Raw genomic sequence first — 14,452 nt, 5'->3', positions numbered from 1 at the left:
TTTCGGCTACCCCTATTTTTACCGTTCCAGGGAGAGTTGTTTCTCTATAAAAGCCATTTGGTGTGTTCTAAACTTGTCATCTCAATATTTGCATTGCACTAAACTTACTAATACACCATGGGATCGTTATGGTCTCTTGTTTTTCAAACACATTTTCTTTTTCTTTTTTCATTGCTCTTCTCATTGTCCACTATCATAAACGGTCACCAATGTCATGGAACTGAAAGCAATGCTTTGTTGCAGTTTAAGGAAAGCTTTGTGATTAGTAAGTTTGCTTCTTATAATCATTTTAGCTATCCCAAAACTGTTTCTTGGATGCCAAGCATAGATTGCTGCTCTTGGGATGGTATCGAATGCGACGAGGTCACCGGTCATGTGATTGGCATTGATCTGAGTAGCAGCCAGCTGTATGGATCAATAGATGCTAATAGCAGTCTGTTTTCTCTTGTAAACCTTCAAAGCCTTGATCTTTCTGACAATAACTTCAACCACTCTCAAATTCCAACCAAGATAGGTAACTTTTCACAACTAAGATACCTCGATCTTTCTCATGCTAGCGAGACAACGTTTTCCGGTGAAATCCCGCCAGAGGTTTCCCGTTTGTCAAACTTGTTGTCTCTTGATCTAAGTAGCTTTACTGTGTTAGATCCTCCTGATGATCCACTTAACAACCAATTGCTACTCAGCATATCCACTCTAAGAAGCTTAGTTCAAAACACAATTAGGCTTGAAGAACTTCATCTTAGTTGTGTAAATATTTCATCATCTGTGCCCGATGTACTCACAAACCTCACATATCTGCAAAGTCTTGATCTTTCCCATTGTGACCTGTATGGTGAATTTCCAGTTGGAATATTCCATCTTCCAAACTTGACAACTTTGGTTTTGGCTGAAAACCATAACCTTAATGGTGTGATTCCTGATTTCCAGTCAAGGGCACTCGTTAGCAAGTTGATTATCCCTGCAACAAATTTTGGAGGTAGAATACCAACATCCATTGGTAATCTTACTTCTTTAAAATGGTTGTCCATTGCAGAATGCAATTTCCAAGGATCTGTTCCTTCTTCGTTCGGCAACCTCAATCAGCTGGTGCATCTAAACCTTTTTTCCAGCGGGTTAACCATTGGAACCTTCCCAGAATTTTTTGTGAATCTCACCCAGCTATCTTACTTAAACTTAGGAAGATGCAACTTAACTGGTGAGATACCATCTTGGATAATGAACCTAACATCTTTAAATCACTTGCGTCTTTACAACAATACATTTCATGGTGAAATCCCACACTCTCTTTTAAGAATGGACAATCTTACAACTGTTGATCTAGAATCCAACTGGTTGCAAGGGAAACTAGAGCTTGGATTGTTTTTGAAGATGAGAAGGCTTTCTTACCTTTATTTGTCTTACAACAAACTATCTTTGCTCAACAAAAAAGGTTCCTTCAATGCTACCCTTTCCCCACTTGAGGTCTTATACTTGGAGCAATGCAATTTAACTGGTGGAATTCCAACTTGGATAATGAACCTAACTGGCTTGCAGGAGTTGGCTCTTGATGAAAATTACCTTCAAGGTGAAATTCCTCACTCTCTGTTTTCACTAGAGAATCTTGCAACACTTTCTCTTAGTGATAATTCGTTGGAAGGAAAGTTTGAGAGTGACATGTTTTTGCAGTTCAAAATGCTTATTTATCTTTCTTTATCCGACAACAAACTCTCTTTGCTCCCGGGGAAAGGTTCTTCCAATGGAACCCTTCTTCCATTAGAAGTTGCAGGTTTGAATTCATGTAATTTGGTTGAGTTCCCATCTTTTTTGCAACACTTGGATCATTTGGAATCTCTGAGCTTATCAAACAATAATTTCATGTCAGTAGTACCTGACTGGATTTGGGAGAAAAAAAGTCTTCAAAATTTGGCCATTGCCAAGAGTTCATTGACAGGAGAAATATCTCCATTGATCTGCAATATAAAATCACTTGTGGTGCTTGATCTGGCGTATAACAACTTAAGTGGCACCATTCCATCATGTTTGGGAAGCTCTAGCCAATCTCTTCAAATCATGAAGCTAAAAGGGAACAAATTGTTTGGCCATCTTCCTCAAACATATGTCATGGGAAGTGCACTTAAGATGATTAATCTCGCTGACAACAATTTGCAAGGCCAGCTGCCAAGAGAATTGGTCAATTGTAGAATGCTTGAGTTTCTTGACGTGAGCTATAACGTGATCAATGACTCGTTTCCCTACTGGTTGGGATCACTTCCTGAGCTGAAAGTTATCGGCTTACGTTTTAATGAATTTCATGGAACTATTAATTGTCCAAGTATATGCACATTTCCAAAGCTTCACATTCTTGATCTTTCCCACAATAAATTCTCTGGAAATTTGATTCCAAAGATGATCAAGAATTTGAAGTCCATGACAACTTCCAACATAAGTCAATTAAAATATGAGGATTCGACTGTCAATATTGTGGGAAAAAATTGGCTTACTTATGTTACCTATTCATTCACAATGTCTAACAAAGGGGTTGTCACGGATTATGAGCGACTTCAGGAACTATTTTACTGCATGGTAGCCATTGATATTTCAAATAACAGAATTTCAGGAGAGATTCCATCTGTTTTGGGGGATCTCAAGAGTCTTGTTTTGTTCAACATGTCCAATAACTTCTTTACTGGTGAGATTCCATCTTCCTTTAGAAAGCTCACAAACCTTGAAGCACTTGATCTTTCCCTCAATAGTCTGTCGGGAAAAATTCCCCAAGAATTAGCAGAACTCACCTTTTTGGAGTTTTTCAATGTGTCCTTTAACAAACTCTCAGGTCCTATACCAGAAAACAATCAATTTTCCACGTTTGAAGGCAACTGCTTCGCGGGAAACCAAGGCCTGTGTGGGATTCAGTTGAAGAAGAAATGTGATGGTAATTGGTTTTTCCCGACAAGACTTGATAGTGATTATGACTTAGGATCTATCATTGAATTCGATTGGAAAATAATTCTGATCGGATACGGAGGAGGAGTTGTTGCTGGACTGGCACTTGGAAATGCTTTCGGTTTAGATATTCTTGCATGGTTAAAAAGTAAGAAATTACTTTGCTAGATTGCTTTTCTTACCCCTTTTAAGTCCTGTAGTAGTCTGTTTTGTAGTAAGAATTTCCTATATGCTCTTGTAATATGTGTAAGCCATTAAAAGTGATATAGTAATAAAAGGTTTGAATAATAAAAGAGTTCTTATGTTAACCTCACTGTTTAAAATTTAAGAGAAGAGTCTTTTATAGAGCAATGATACGAGGAATAGATGCAAGTCTGCTCTTACTATTTTTACTTGTGCGGTGGAAACATCATGTCAAGGAAAATGAGGATACAAAATCCTGTTTATAGCAGTGTATTTTGACCATGCAAAAATGGAATAATACATATATCGGTCTATAGCATGAATCACATGCTCGGAGGAGGAAAAAGATCTATACATGAACAAAATTGAGAACAAACAGCAACTCTTCATAATCATAAGGACATCAGAGCTCATCTTAACACAACATTTAATTTGCTTTGCACCTGATCTCTTACTTTCCACTGCGTTTAAAAAGATTGGGGTTGGGGTTTAGTAACTTCCCAAACAAAATAGACATTATAAGACCAAGATTGACTCTAAAAGAAGGAATTAAATAAATTTAATACCTGCAGATCGTTAATTTCATCATCAGTAAGAGAACGTTCCATAGACCTATATGCAATCCTATAGCAGTGGCTGGTCATTCCTTTCTTGTTGGTAAAATTGTCTATTAATTGCACCTACAATTTCAAAAGGCAAAAAAGAGGAAGGAACAGGTCAACATTTTTCATTTGGTGCATCAGAAAGGAAGAAAGAATGAGAACACCTAACTGATCCAATTAAAATTTTTCGGAAAAAGAGAAAGGAGGAGGAGGAGGAGGAGAAAGGGGGTTAGGAAAGAACAAACAAAAAACAAATAAACAAAGGAGAAGAGGCAAATAATTGACCATGAAAGGATGGTAAATGTAAAGTTGCTTCATTAGAAACCATGGGAATCTATTTTATGATTCCTGATATCAAGTTACAATTCATGCATATTGTGTTACAGCCTTTGCCAAGCAAAATGGTGTTGCAAATGCCCACTCCGATCTTTTGGTTGGTTTAGCAACTTGTTCCCTTAAACTGAATCACATTAGTTTCAGCTGATAATAATACTGTGAACAGATTATTTCAGCTTCTGCCTAACAATTTAGTGAGTTTATTATTAACGCTTGGTGCTATGATGACTTGGGAAGATATCATTACCCCCAATTTTCAATTCCAGATCAGATCACCCCAGATACATTTGCAATCCATTAGACATTCAGGAAACAGCAACACTGATAATCCACATACATTTAAATCCAAGAGAAAAGGTTCACTAGAACTTTCAAAGAATTACCTCTTCTACAAGATCCCCAGCAATTCCTCTGACAAGTTCACACAGATTGTTTTCAGTAAATGATTCATTGATCCAGAAACTGATGTCCTTGTAACAAGGTGGATACTGTGGAAGAAAAATAGAGAGAAAAAGAGTTAGAATTCTCAGTTAGAATTTTGCTAATTTCTTCTAATCGAAAACTGGACAGCCAACCATAAACAGCACATAAACCCACTAAGTTCCCGGCAAAAGATGAATGCCAGTAAGACTATTCAGTTGAAGACCCTCTAGTTTGAGATTTACAAATAGGATAAGCATCTTTGGGCAAGAATGAAACTAAACAAACAAATAAAAGCAGGAACTTGATCACAAAGGCCCTTGAACCTTGACATAGCGAAGCATCAAAACCACATTCCTAGATATCTCATCATTTAGATTTTAGATCATCAAAATTCTCACCACACTTTCTATCTTAACAACAAAAGAAGACATATAAATATAGTTTTCTATAACAAATTATGTGGGCTATCTTAACTTTGATAACATGGAACTTTCTCAAACACATTTCAAATGTGATAACATATCTCAGGAAAACAATATTCTCAGTGATGAATATACACTACACGGCTGATTAACAATAAATGTCAACACCTAAGGGCAAGCACACAGATACAGTGTAAAAGTTACCTTTGAAAATGGCTTAAATTTGACTCCCAACTGGCCCTCTGAGAACTGTGTTCAAAATATATCACCAAAGAAAATGACAAGAATAGCATGTTAGAGATCCTAAAAGAATGACACTTATAGCACAATAATGTGATTCTCAAGATTAGAAAATCATATATGTCTTCTGAACAAATCCAAAAAATACCTGGGAGGTAAATCGCTCATCATTTGACCAAAAGAGACGAATATCTGGTATGTCAAATAAAACCATTGCTAGCCTCTCCAATCCTAGGCCAAATGCCCAAGCAACATTGTTTGGCTTCCCATTTTTTCTTAGAATCTCTTGCTCTGTCACTCCACAGCCCAAAACCTCCAACCACTTTTCCTGGAATAAAAGAAAAAATAAGCAATATATAAAATTAGAATCAGAACAATACAGAAAGAAAATATGAGAGAAGAGGGGAAAGGACACAAGCCTAAAAATGATAAATAAAGGAAAGCCGATCACATTGCTTAAGCTGCATCTCTGAATTAAAGATGGTTGAAAAGTGTGAGTATTGACTACTAAAAACATAAATAGCTGGATGGCATGGAATGATCTAGTGACAAATGTTTAACTTTTGGTCATCTCCTAAGTCCTAACCTACATTTATTTAGCAATTTCATTTTGTAAACCCAATGTGTTAAAGAGATAATCTCATAATCATGACCATAGCATACCTTGAAGTATATTTCAAGTTCAAATGATGGATTAGTAAATGGGAAATAAGTATCCACCCAGCGCATTTCCACAGAACCTGAAATTAATCATTTAACTCCATGAGACAGAGAAAAGAGCAGATGGGAAAATATTACAGATAATCAGTTTGCAAGTTGGCTTAAAAGGACTATCAAAAGTTCACAACTAGACTGCTTCAAATATAATTTTCTAGCAGATTCTACCCTATTATTCCAGGAGTACAATAATATAACCATCCTAAAAACTTCATATTTCCAATTTCCTGTTGAAAGGGTTTTCTTTCTGCTCAGAAATTATGAATGAGCAATCCCATTAATTTATGATTACTTGTATATAATATGTATTCTCTTAGCTGAAGGAGACTTTGTTGGATGACTCCATAACTAGAATCATTCTACAGAGTCTGTTGAAATATCTTTCTATCTTGTCATGAATAATACAATATGCATGTACAGAGGTACACTGTATATGCAAATGCAATCAATATTTGTTTCTATCATTTACAATGATTAATCTACTTTCTTTAACTAATCCATCTTACGAGTCCTAATAAATTATCAATTTGCAGCAACTAGCACCAAAAAGTGTGTATTGGCCATTAAGAAATACCAAATAAATGGCGTGCATGGAAGACAGGATAATGAGTTGAATCAATTGAGTCCCTACGGTAAACATCACCGGTAACAAGGAAATGAGTGTAACCACTTCTCAATAATTCAGCCTGATGAGCACTTGTATGGCATCTCAAAACAGTTTGAGGGTCGACATAGTACGTATCATTATAGCTTCTACTCACATGATCTTCCGGAACCAAGACATCATCAAAATTCTGCAAGGACAAGAAGATCATCACACTGAAACAAAATGGAACATCAACAACAACAACAATCAATTTGCTAAACAAAATCTACAACAAGAACGACACAAAGCAAAAGCACAACTAGCTCTTCAACTGTTTCATGTCATACCTCCTTCACTGAAACAATAGGACTAAGATCATCGAACTTATTGTACTTATTTGAATAATTTGTGTCAAAATACTCGTATATTGCATTCTTGAGTATCCCAAGAGGGTGTTGATCTCTCCTATGGAGCTGCACTCCTAACTTTGAAAATATATTGTCTGGCACATTATTCGTAGGATCGTCCCTCACCACATCTATGTTACCACCAAGACAAACTAATCAGAATTCTATTAAGCACAGAACAAACATATCAACACCACAAAATTATAAACACATTAAACTGTGACAAAAAAAAAAAAAAAGTATAACATATAAAAATTGAAAAACTCAATCTTGGAACTTTCATGAAATCACTTCACTTTCAATTAGGCTTGCATTCTAATTGTAAACAAGTAAAACTCCTCTCTTTTGAAGTATCATGAAACACAGCAAGAGATTTCAGATCAAACAGCATATAAAAGCATCATAAACATCATTGAATTGTTAAGAAAAACAGTAACGGATAGCTCTGACCTTCTCTGTTAACCTTGACTCCGCCGAGGTCGAGCGCTGAGAAAACAGGTTGCTTCCATTTCTTGCGGGAAAGGTTGGGAGCAGAGATAGAAGCAGCTGAAGAGGAAGAAGAGAAGGACGAAGAAAAAGCGAAGGTTCTTGTGAGAAGATTGGTACGTTGACGAAAGAGAGAAGATTGGAGTTGCACGAAAGAGAAGGATAGAATCGTTGCCATGGCTTTCGTTCACTGTTCAGTGGTGTTTCAGTGCGAAGCGTTAAGCCTCACCCGCAACGCCGTCGTTTTTGGGTGGCCACAACACTTCCACGCACACAGAAAAGAAAGAGAAAGAGAGAGAGAATAAAGAATGCTGACTCAGCCCGTTTTCTTATCGGGTCGGTGATTCGGTTGCATTATTTTCTTACTTGATTTTTTTTGGTATTGGCTTACTTTAATTTTTATCCTCATAGTTATTCTATTATCAAAATGGTTTTTGTCTCTATATAAGCCCAAGCTCAACGCTACAAAAATAATAGTACGAGGATAAAAAGTTTCGTTTTTGTAGTATAAAATTTGGGCTTATATAGGAACCAAAAGCATTTTGATATTCAGGATTTATGTGGAATTGTCAAAACTGGTTTTTTAGTATTTTCCAAAAATCTCAACATTTGCAAATCACTCTCACTATTTTATTTCAAGTATCTAGGGACGAATTCAAATTTCTTTTTTTTTTTTTATGAAACACTAAATCTGTTGGAGAGTTTAGTGTTTTTTCAAAAAAACAATTTTTTAAGTACCAAATCAATGGGATTTTTAGTGTTTTTTCAAAATAAAAATTTAAAAAGCGTAATTACGGGGGCAAATTTTGTTTGTTAAAAAAATTTAAAAATAAAATTAAGAGAGACTATTTATTTTTTCAAAAAAGAATTAATAAAATGAAATCATTATTGGAGACGAATTTTGTACTACGTCACACACCCATAAATTAGTCCATACACTAGTTTTTCTTCATTTTATTTTATGAATTCAAAATTCTTAATGTTTTTTGAACACATTAATCTCTCTTCTTTTTTTCTTACAATTTACTAAGAAAAATTTACTAAGAAGATTTAAAGTAATAATAGTATTTTTAAAATTACAGTGTTGTCCTGAAGTGTCGCATAATCTATTGTTAGAAGCATGTTACACCCACGAACATGCCGTTCATATCTCATCTGAATCCGAAACTTCATTTTCCATAATCTAACCTCTCCTAAAATGGTACTTTAATTTCAACTAGAAGATCTTGATTGTCTTAACTCAATAATCAATGGTGAAGATCTTAGGTTTGACTAATTAATTAAGAGTAACAATGATTGGGTTTGATGATGAGCCAGGCTTAACCGTTGAAATAAAAAAAGTGCCACGTAGCACTCCATTTAGGGAAGGGACAGAGGAAAAATAGAAAGGTGTATGTGTTCATAATATAATTAAGGTTTGTGTTGCCTTGTGCATCCATTTTCTCTCAATTTCTTTGTCCCCTTTCTTTGTTTGTGAGAAAACTGGGGTAAAGAAAGAGAGAGAAAAACCACCTTCTTCATCTCTCTCTTTCTGTTTATTCTGCATTTTAATAATAATAAAAAAAAGTTTGGGAGAGATTTGAAGGTATTTGTTAAGGTTTGGATTTGTGTTTTGTTGTGGGGGCTGCAAACAAACCACCATGAATAATATGATGAGAAAGTTGAAAAGCATTGCTGCTGGCAAGACTTCTCTTCTTCCAGATTCTGTAAGCTTAATGCCTTTTTTTTTTTCCTAATTTAAAGATCTTAAAACATTTATTTTTAGTTTGTTTCTATTTTTCTTGTATTTTTTTTTTCTTTCAGATGTTTAACATTTATTTCATCTAGTAAAAAGAGGGAGAAAAAAACTGTTTCAACGAAAATAAAAAATGGGACATAATTTTAATCACTTTATGTTGTAATTCATATCATATTATAATTTTTAAGAGTCATTTCCTAATGAGGTTTATTATTATTATTTTGTTGTTGTTTTGAGGGAGGGGATGATTTTATGACAAATGGAGATAACTTTGGTGACGATATTGAAAGCAACGCAAATGATAGTAATGATAGGGGGCATCACATAAAAGAAGCTAATGGAACATCTAATTCCAAAAATGTAGCTAAAGAATTGCACGAAATCAAAATTAGGGATGAGAAAAGCAAAAACAACAATGGAAAGGTACTTAATTATTAATTAATTATCATTCAATATATTTTTTTTTTTCTATATAACATAGAGTACTATGTAAAATGTAAAATCATTTCTAACTCTCTTATTCATTGCAAAGTAATTAATAAGCACATACATACTTATGAAACAAGTTATTATTTTGAAAAAGAATAATAATAATAACAATAATTGAGGTGGTTGTATCCAGGATATAGAAGCAACAATAGTGAATGGTAATGGAACAGAAACAGGTCAAATAATCACTACTGCTATTACTGGTCGCGATGGACTATCAAAACAGGTGATGTCTTCTTTCTTATGGATCACATCATCACTCCATTAATTAATTAATTATTTTGGGCTAACAACTAACTCTAATTAATATTGATGACTATGTTAGACAATCTCATACATGGCAGAACGTGTGGTTGGTACCGGTTCTTTTGGTGTTGTTTATCAGGTATTCATATTCATTGCATCATTATTGTTTTATTGAAAATGTTTGGTAATAAAAAAAATTAGTCAAAAATAGTTATAACTTACTTTATTTAATATTCATTAATTGTTATAATAATTAATAAATGTTAAATAAAGTAAGTTCTGACTGTTTTTTTTTTTTTTTTTGTCTCCCTAACATTACCGTATAAATAAACTATGCATGTGAACGGAGTGCTGCCTAAGTAGCGATTTAAGAGCTTCAATTGCAATTTTAATACATATATCCTATAAATTAGCGATGCTACAAAATCTTATATTATCACATCATTTCAGATGATAATTTTTTTGCATAAATTTTGAGATAAACCTACAATAAATAACTTGACCTGTAAGAAGAACAACTGGATACTTCATTTTTCATTTTTCATTTTGAAAATATTCATATTTTCTCTTGAAATTCATTGTAATTATATATGCAACACAACAATGAAGTTTGTTACTTCCTTAATGGGGTGTGTTGTCTTGTGTGTACTTTTCTAAGTTATAATGAGTTATGAATTGTACTTTGCCAACTTCAATTGTCCTTATCTGGATTTTCAAAGCCTAGTACTACTTTCATTGTTAGTCTTTCATGACCAAAAAATCAAAATACAACCCAACAACTATACACAGGGCCCAAAGAAATTCGAAATATTGAATCTAAGTCAACTAACCAATATTTTGTATTTATTTCCAAAACAAAAAGGCAATAAATAATATTATAAAAATGGAGCATTATTTCAGTTTGTAATTGTAATTGTAATTGAAGCTTCTAAAACCGCCAATGCTTAACCAACTAGAATCTCAGCCAATACTTGACATCTTTATTAATTTGATATTTATAATTATTATTACACATATTAATTTATAATAATTCTTATGGTTTGAATATATATGATGTAGGCTAAGTGTGTTGAAACGGGTGAATTAGTTGCAATAAAGAAAGTGTTGCAAGACAAGAGATACAAGAACAGGGAACTGCAAGTGATGAGAATTCTTGACCATACAAATGTTCTTAAACTAAAGCATTGCTTCTATTCAATGGCAAATAAAGATGAATTGTACCTTAATCTTGTTTTGGAGTATGTTCCTGAAACTGTCTATAGAGTCTCAAAGCAATATGTCAGGGTGCACCAACATATGCCTACAATTTATATTCAACTATATGCATACCAAGTAAGTCTCAAAATTATTCATACTTCAATTCCATCACTTTTTTTTTTCTTTAAATTCTCTTTTTTATATTGACTTTTTTTTCCTTTTGGTAAAACTCCTTGTAGATATGCCGTGGTTTAAATTATTTGCATCATGTGATCAATGTGTGTCACCGTGACATCAAGCCCCAAAATCTCTTGGTATGATATTTTACAATTTTACTTAAATATTTTAATCTGTTGATTTCGTCAAAATTAGATTTTTTTGCATATTTTTTAAAATCTTAACTTTTATTGACGGTCTGTTCGTCGGTAATTTGTCGTCTCGCGTGATAATTTGTAATAGTATAGTAACAAATAAAATTATTGTTCATTGAAGATTTTTATTACTTATTTTTGTCAAATTGTTTTACATATGATAGGTTAACCCCCAAACTCATCAGTTAAAGATATGTGATTTTGGGAGTGCAAAGATGTTGGTATGTATATGCTCTTATTTTTATTTTATTTTTTATAATCAAATTAAAAAAATCTTATGATGTGCCTAATAATGTTGTGATATTATTGAACTTGAATTTATTATTTTAGGTGCCTGGTGAACCAAACATATCATACATATGCTCAAGGTATTATAGAGCTCCAGAACTAATTTTTGGGGCAACAGAATACACAACTGCCATAGATGTTTGGTCAGCTGGTTGTGTTTTAGCTGAGCTTATGTTAGGACAGGTTAGAAACCTCTTAATTTTATGTTAGATAAATTTAATTCATGGTATAAAATGTTTTTTTTTTATTAACTTCCTTTTTTTTTCCTTTGATTCTTTCATTATTTCTAGTAGATATTTATAACCAAATAAATTTTTAAAAATAGACGCTTGTTAGGATTGAAGATAATAATATTATTTGAATTTTTAAAATAGATTCTGCTTATAATTAAATAAGGGTTTAATTTTAATATATTGTAAGTATAAATTTTGACATTCAATTACATCCTTCCTTTTGTTTCATATTGATTCTTATTTATGAAAATGATGTCTTATTTGCAGCCAATGTTTCCTGGAGAGAGTGGGGTGGATCAATTAGTAGAGATTATTAAGGTAATAAAGTTGTTGTCTTCTTTTTTTATTTTTTATTTTTATTTATCCATCGTTGTCACATTTAGGTATATCGTTACATCAATATATCTAAATGTTACATATTTTGTTGTGATATATACTTTAACAAACGAATTTTCCAACAAAAAAAGAGTAATATATAAAATATTAAGACTAATAATACATTATCAATAAAATTTATTATTTTTTATCGATATTTACCAATTCTAAATCTTAAATACTAAATTTTAAATTCTAATAATATAAAATTAAAATATTAACGAAAAATATTGATCAATAAAAAAAATCAAAAATTAATATTTAATTTTAAAAATATAAAAATAAATAATTATTAAATATTTAAAATTTATCATAAAAAATAAATTAAATAAATATTAGACACTAAATTATAGACTCTATAAAATTCACTTATTTCTTATTGCAAGTGCAGTCTTACATTTTGTTACTTCATCTAATAAGGGTAAATATCTGACATATATATAGATTTTGGGAACACCAACCAAAGAAGAAATAAAGTGCATGAATCCAAATTACAACGAGTTTAAGTTTCCGCAAATAAAAGCTCATCCATGGCATAAGGTCAGCAATAATCTTTTGTTTCTTAGTTCTCACCTAACATTTGTAATTTAATTATATAGTAATTGATAAATATGACCAACCGAATATTTAATTAACTATATTATTAAATGATTCAGGTTTTTCCCAAGGCAATGCCTCCTCAAGCAATAGATCTAGTCTCAAGGATGCTTCAATATTCACCTAATCTACGTTGCACTGCTGTAAGAAACTTAATTAACTGTTAGAAATACTCTCTCTTTTTTTTTAATTTAATTTTACCATTATTGTAAATAAATATAATCACTGTAATTTTATTTTATTTGTTAGTTGGAAGCGTGTGCTCACCCATTCTTTGATGATCTCCGAAACCCTAACATAACCTTGCCAAATGGGCGACCACTACCACCTTTGTTTGATTTCACAGCTCAAGGTAATTTAAATCTTCTTCTAATTTTACTTTTTTTTTTTCTTTGTTAAATACGGGTTATTTAATTTAATTAGTTTTTATTTCGAAAAAAGTTTGAGAACTAGTAATTTTAATTGATATTGATGAGTATTTTTTGCCAGCAGTCTAAACATAACACAGTTTTAGCAACACTTTTAAATATTGTTGACTGTTGGTCAAAAATAATAAATTTATTGTAAAATTATTTTTATTTTTTGTTTTTCAATCGCTATTAGTTTAAATAATGAAATTAAATGAAATGATGCAGAACTAGCGGATGCACCCGATGAGTTGCGTCGACGTCTAATTCCAGAGCATGCAAGAAATTAATTGAAGCAATTGTGACACATTATTTGTAGATATGGTTTTTTGATGATTAATTAGATATTCAAATTAAACCAGCAATGTTTTCACATACATACATACATATATAATATAATATTAATAATTTTATTATATTATATTATATAATATATGTATGTACATATATATATCTTCCATAACAGACAACAGTTTAGGTTTCTTTGCTGTCCAACCTATGCACAAACATGACACAAAATTATGAACCTTAACATGTACACCTCACCGTGTAATAACCTCTTTATGATGGACCATTTTAAAGACCACCATCCATAATATCAAGAGACCATGTTGTTATTAATTAGTTTATTTGATCAATTGTAGGAATGTATGGTTGGGGATAGGGTTACATTGTTGTTTAATTAAGTAGATTTTTTGATCGATGTATACCTCAATTATCAAATATAATTAATTAATGATCAGTTCTTAATTCCAATCCTTTTATCCCCTATTTTATATAGTGCGTTAAATTAAAACTTCACTGTTTTTCTCAATGGATTATGTGGAGTATTCAGGTCATTATAGATTCTTTTTGGCGTTTGTTTATTTAATTTATCTTGTTTTCATTAAAAGAAATGAAGACGCAATTATGCTCTACAAATAAAGTTTAATGCTTTGTAAATATATGTTTGATGACTACTAATAAACATTCTACGCGTTGTATAAATTAATACAAATTTTAACATTATTAATTGAGTGAAGATGGTATATTCAAGAAGCTAAGACCCAAAAACCTTTTCAAATTTAGACTAAATTAATGCAATTTTATAATTTCAGAGACAAAAATATGCAATTTATCAAAGGAAAAAAAAATCATTAATAAACGGTGGGAATGGAATGATTCAGTTGAATATCACTATTTAA

At 32.1% G+C, this 14,452-nt stretch overlaps 3 protein-coding genes across 5 annotated transcripts; 2 read left to right on the top strand and 1 right to left on the bottom strand.

Moving 5' to 3' along the window:
• On the top strand, positions 76-3,456 carry LOC107637055 (receptor-like protein 12). The gene has a single exon (XM_021121710.1). It carries the CDS (start codon positions 118-120, stop codon positions 3,091-3,093), a length of 2,976 nt encoding a protein of 991 aa, XP_020977369.1. The 5' UTR covers positions 76-117; the 3' UTR covers positions 3,094-3,456.
• On the bottom strand, positions 3,281-7,623 carry LOC107639827 (phenylalanine--tRNA ligase, chloroplastic/mitochondrial). Its single transcript, XM_016343442.2, has 9 exons — positions 7,292-7,623; positions 6,782-6,972; positions 6,423-6,642; positions 5,795-5,871; positions 5,280-5,459; positions 5,096-5,140; positions 4,430-4,534; positions 3,675-3,788; positions 3,281-3,569 (listed from the first exon to the last, which is right to left on the bottom strand). The coding sequence occupies exons 1-9, from the start codon at positions 7,503-7,505 to the stop codon at positions 3,519-3,521; spliced, it is 1,197 nt and encodes a 398-aa protein (XP_016198928.1). The 5' UTR covers positions 7,506-7,623; the 3' UTR covers positions 3,281-3,518.
• On the top strand, positions 8,762-14,026 carry LOC107639826 (shaggy-related protein kinase theta-like). Of its 3 annotated transcripts, none has more exons than XM_016343440.2 (13): positions 8,762-9,033; positions 9,303-9,488; positions 9,688-9,780; positions 9,880-9,939; positions 10,860-11,132; positions 11,237-11,311; positions 11,533-11,589; positions 11,699-11,839; positions 12,157-12,207; positions 12,709-12,804; positions 12,921-13,004; positions 13,111-13,213; positions 13,497-14,026. In XM_016343440.2, exons 1-13 carry the CDS (start codon positions 8,968-8,970, stop codon positions 13,556-13,558), a joined length of 1,347 nt encoding a protein of 448 aa, XP_016198926.1. In that variant the 5' UTR covers positions 8,762-8,967; the 3' UTR covers positions 13,559-14,026. The 3 variants fall into 3 exon arrangements, with proteins under 3 accessions (XP_016198926.1, XP_016198927.1, XP_020977371.1); XM_021121712.1 differs by having other exon boundaries at positions 8,763-9,033; positions 9,430-9,488; XM_016343441.2 differs by lacking the exon at positions 9,303-9,488.

The sequence above is a fragment of the Arachis ipaensis genome, chromosome B04, assembly GCF_000816755.2.
Source record: "Arachis ipaensis cultivar K30076 chromosome B04, Araip1.1, whole genome shotgun sequence".
Lineage (NCBI taxonomy): Eukaryota > Viridiplantae > Streptophyta > Magnoliopsida > Fabales > Fabaceae > Arachis > Arachis ipaensis.
This window is presented reverse-complemented; position numbering and strand designations above follow the sequence as displayed.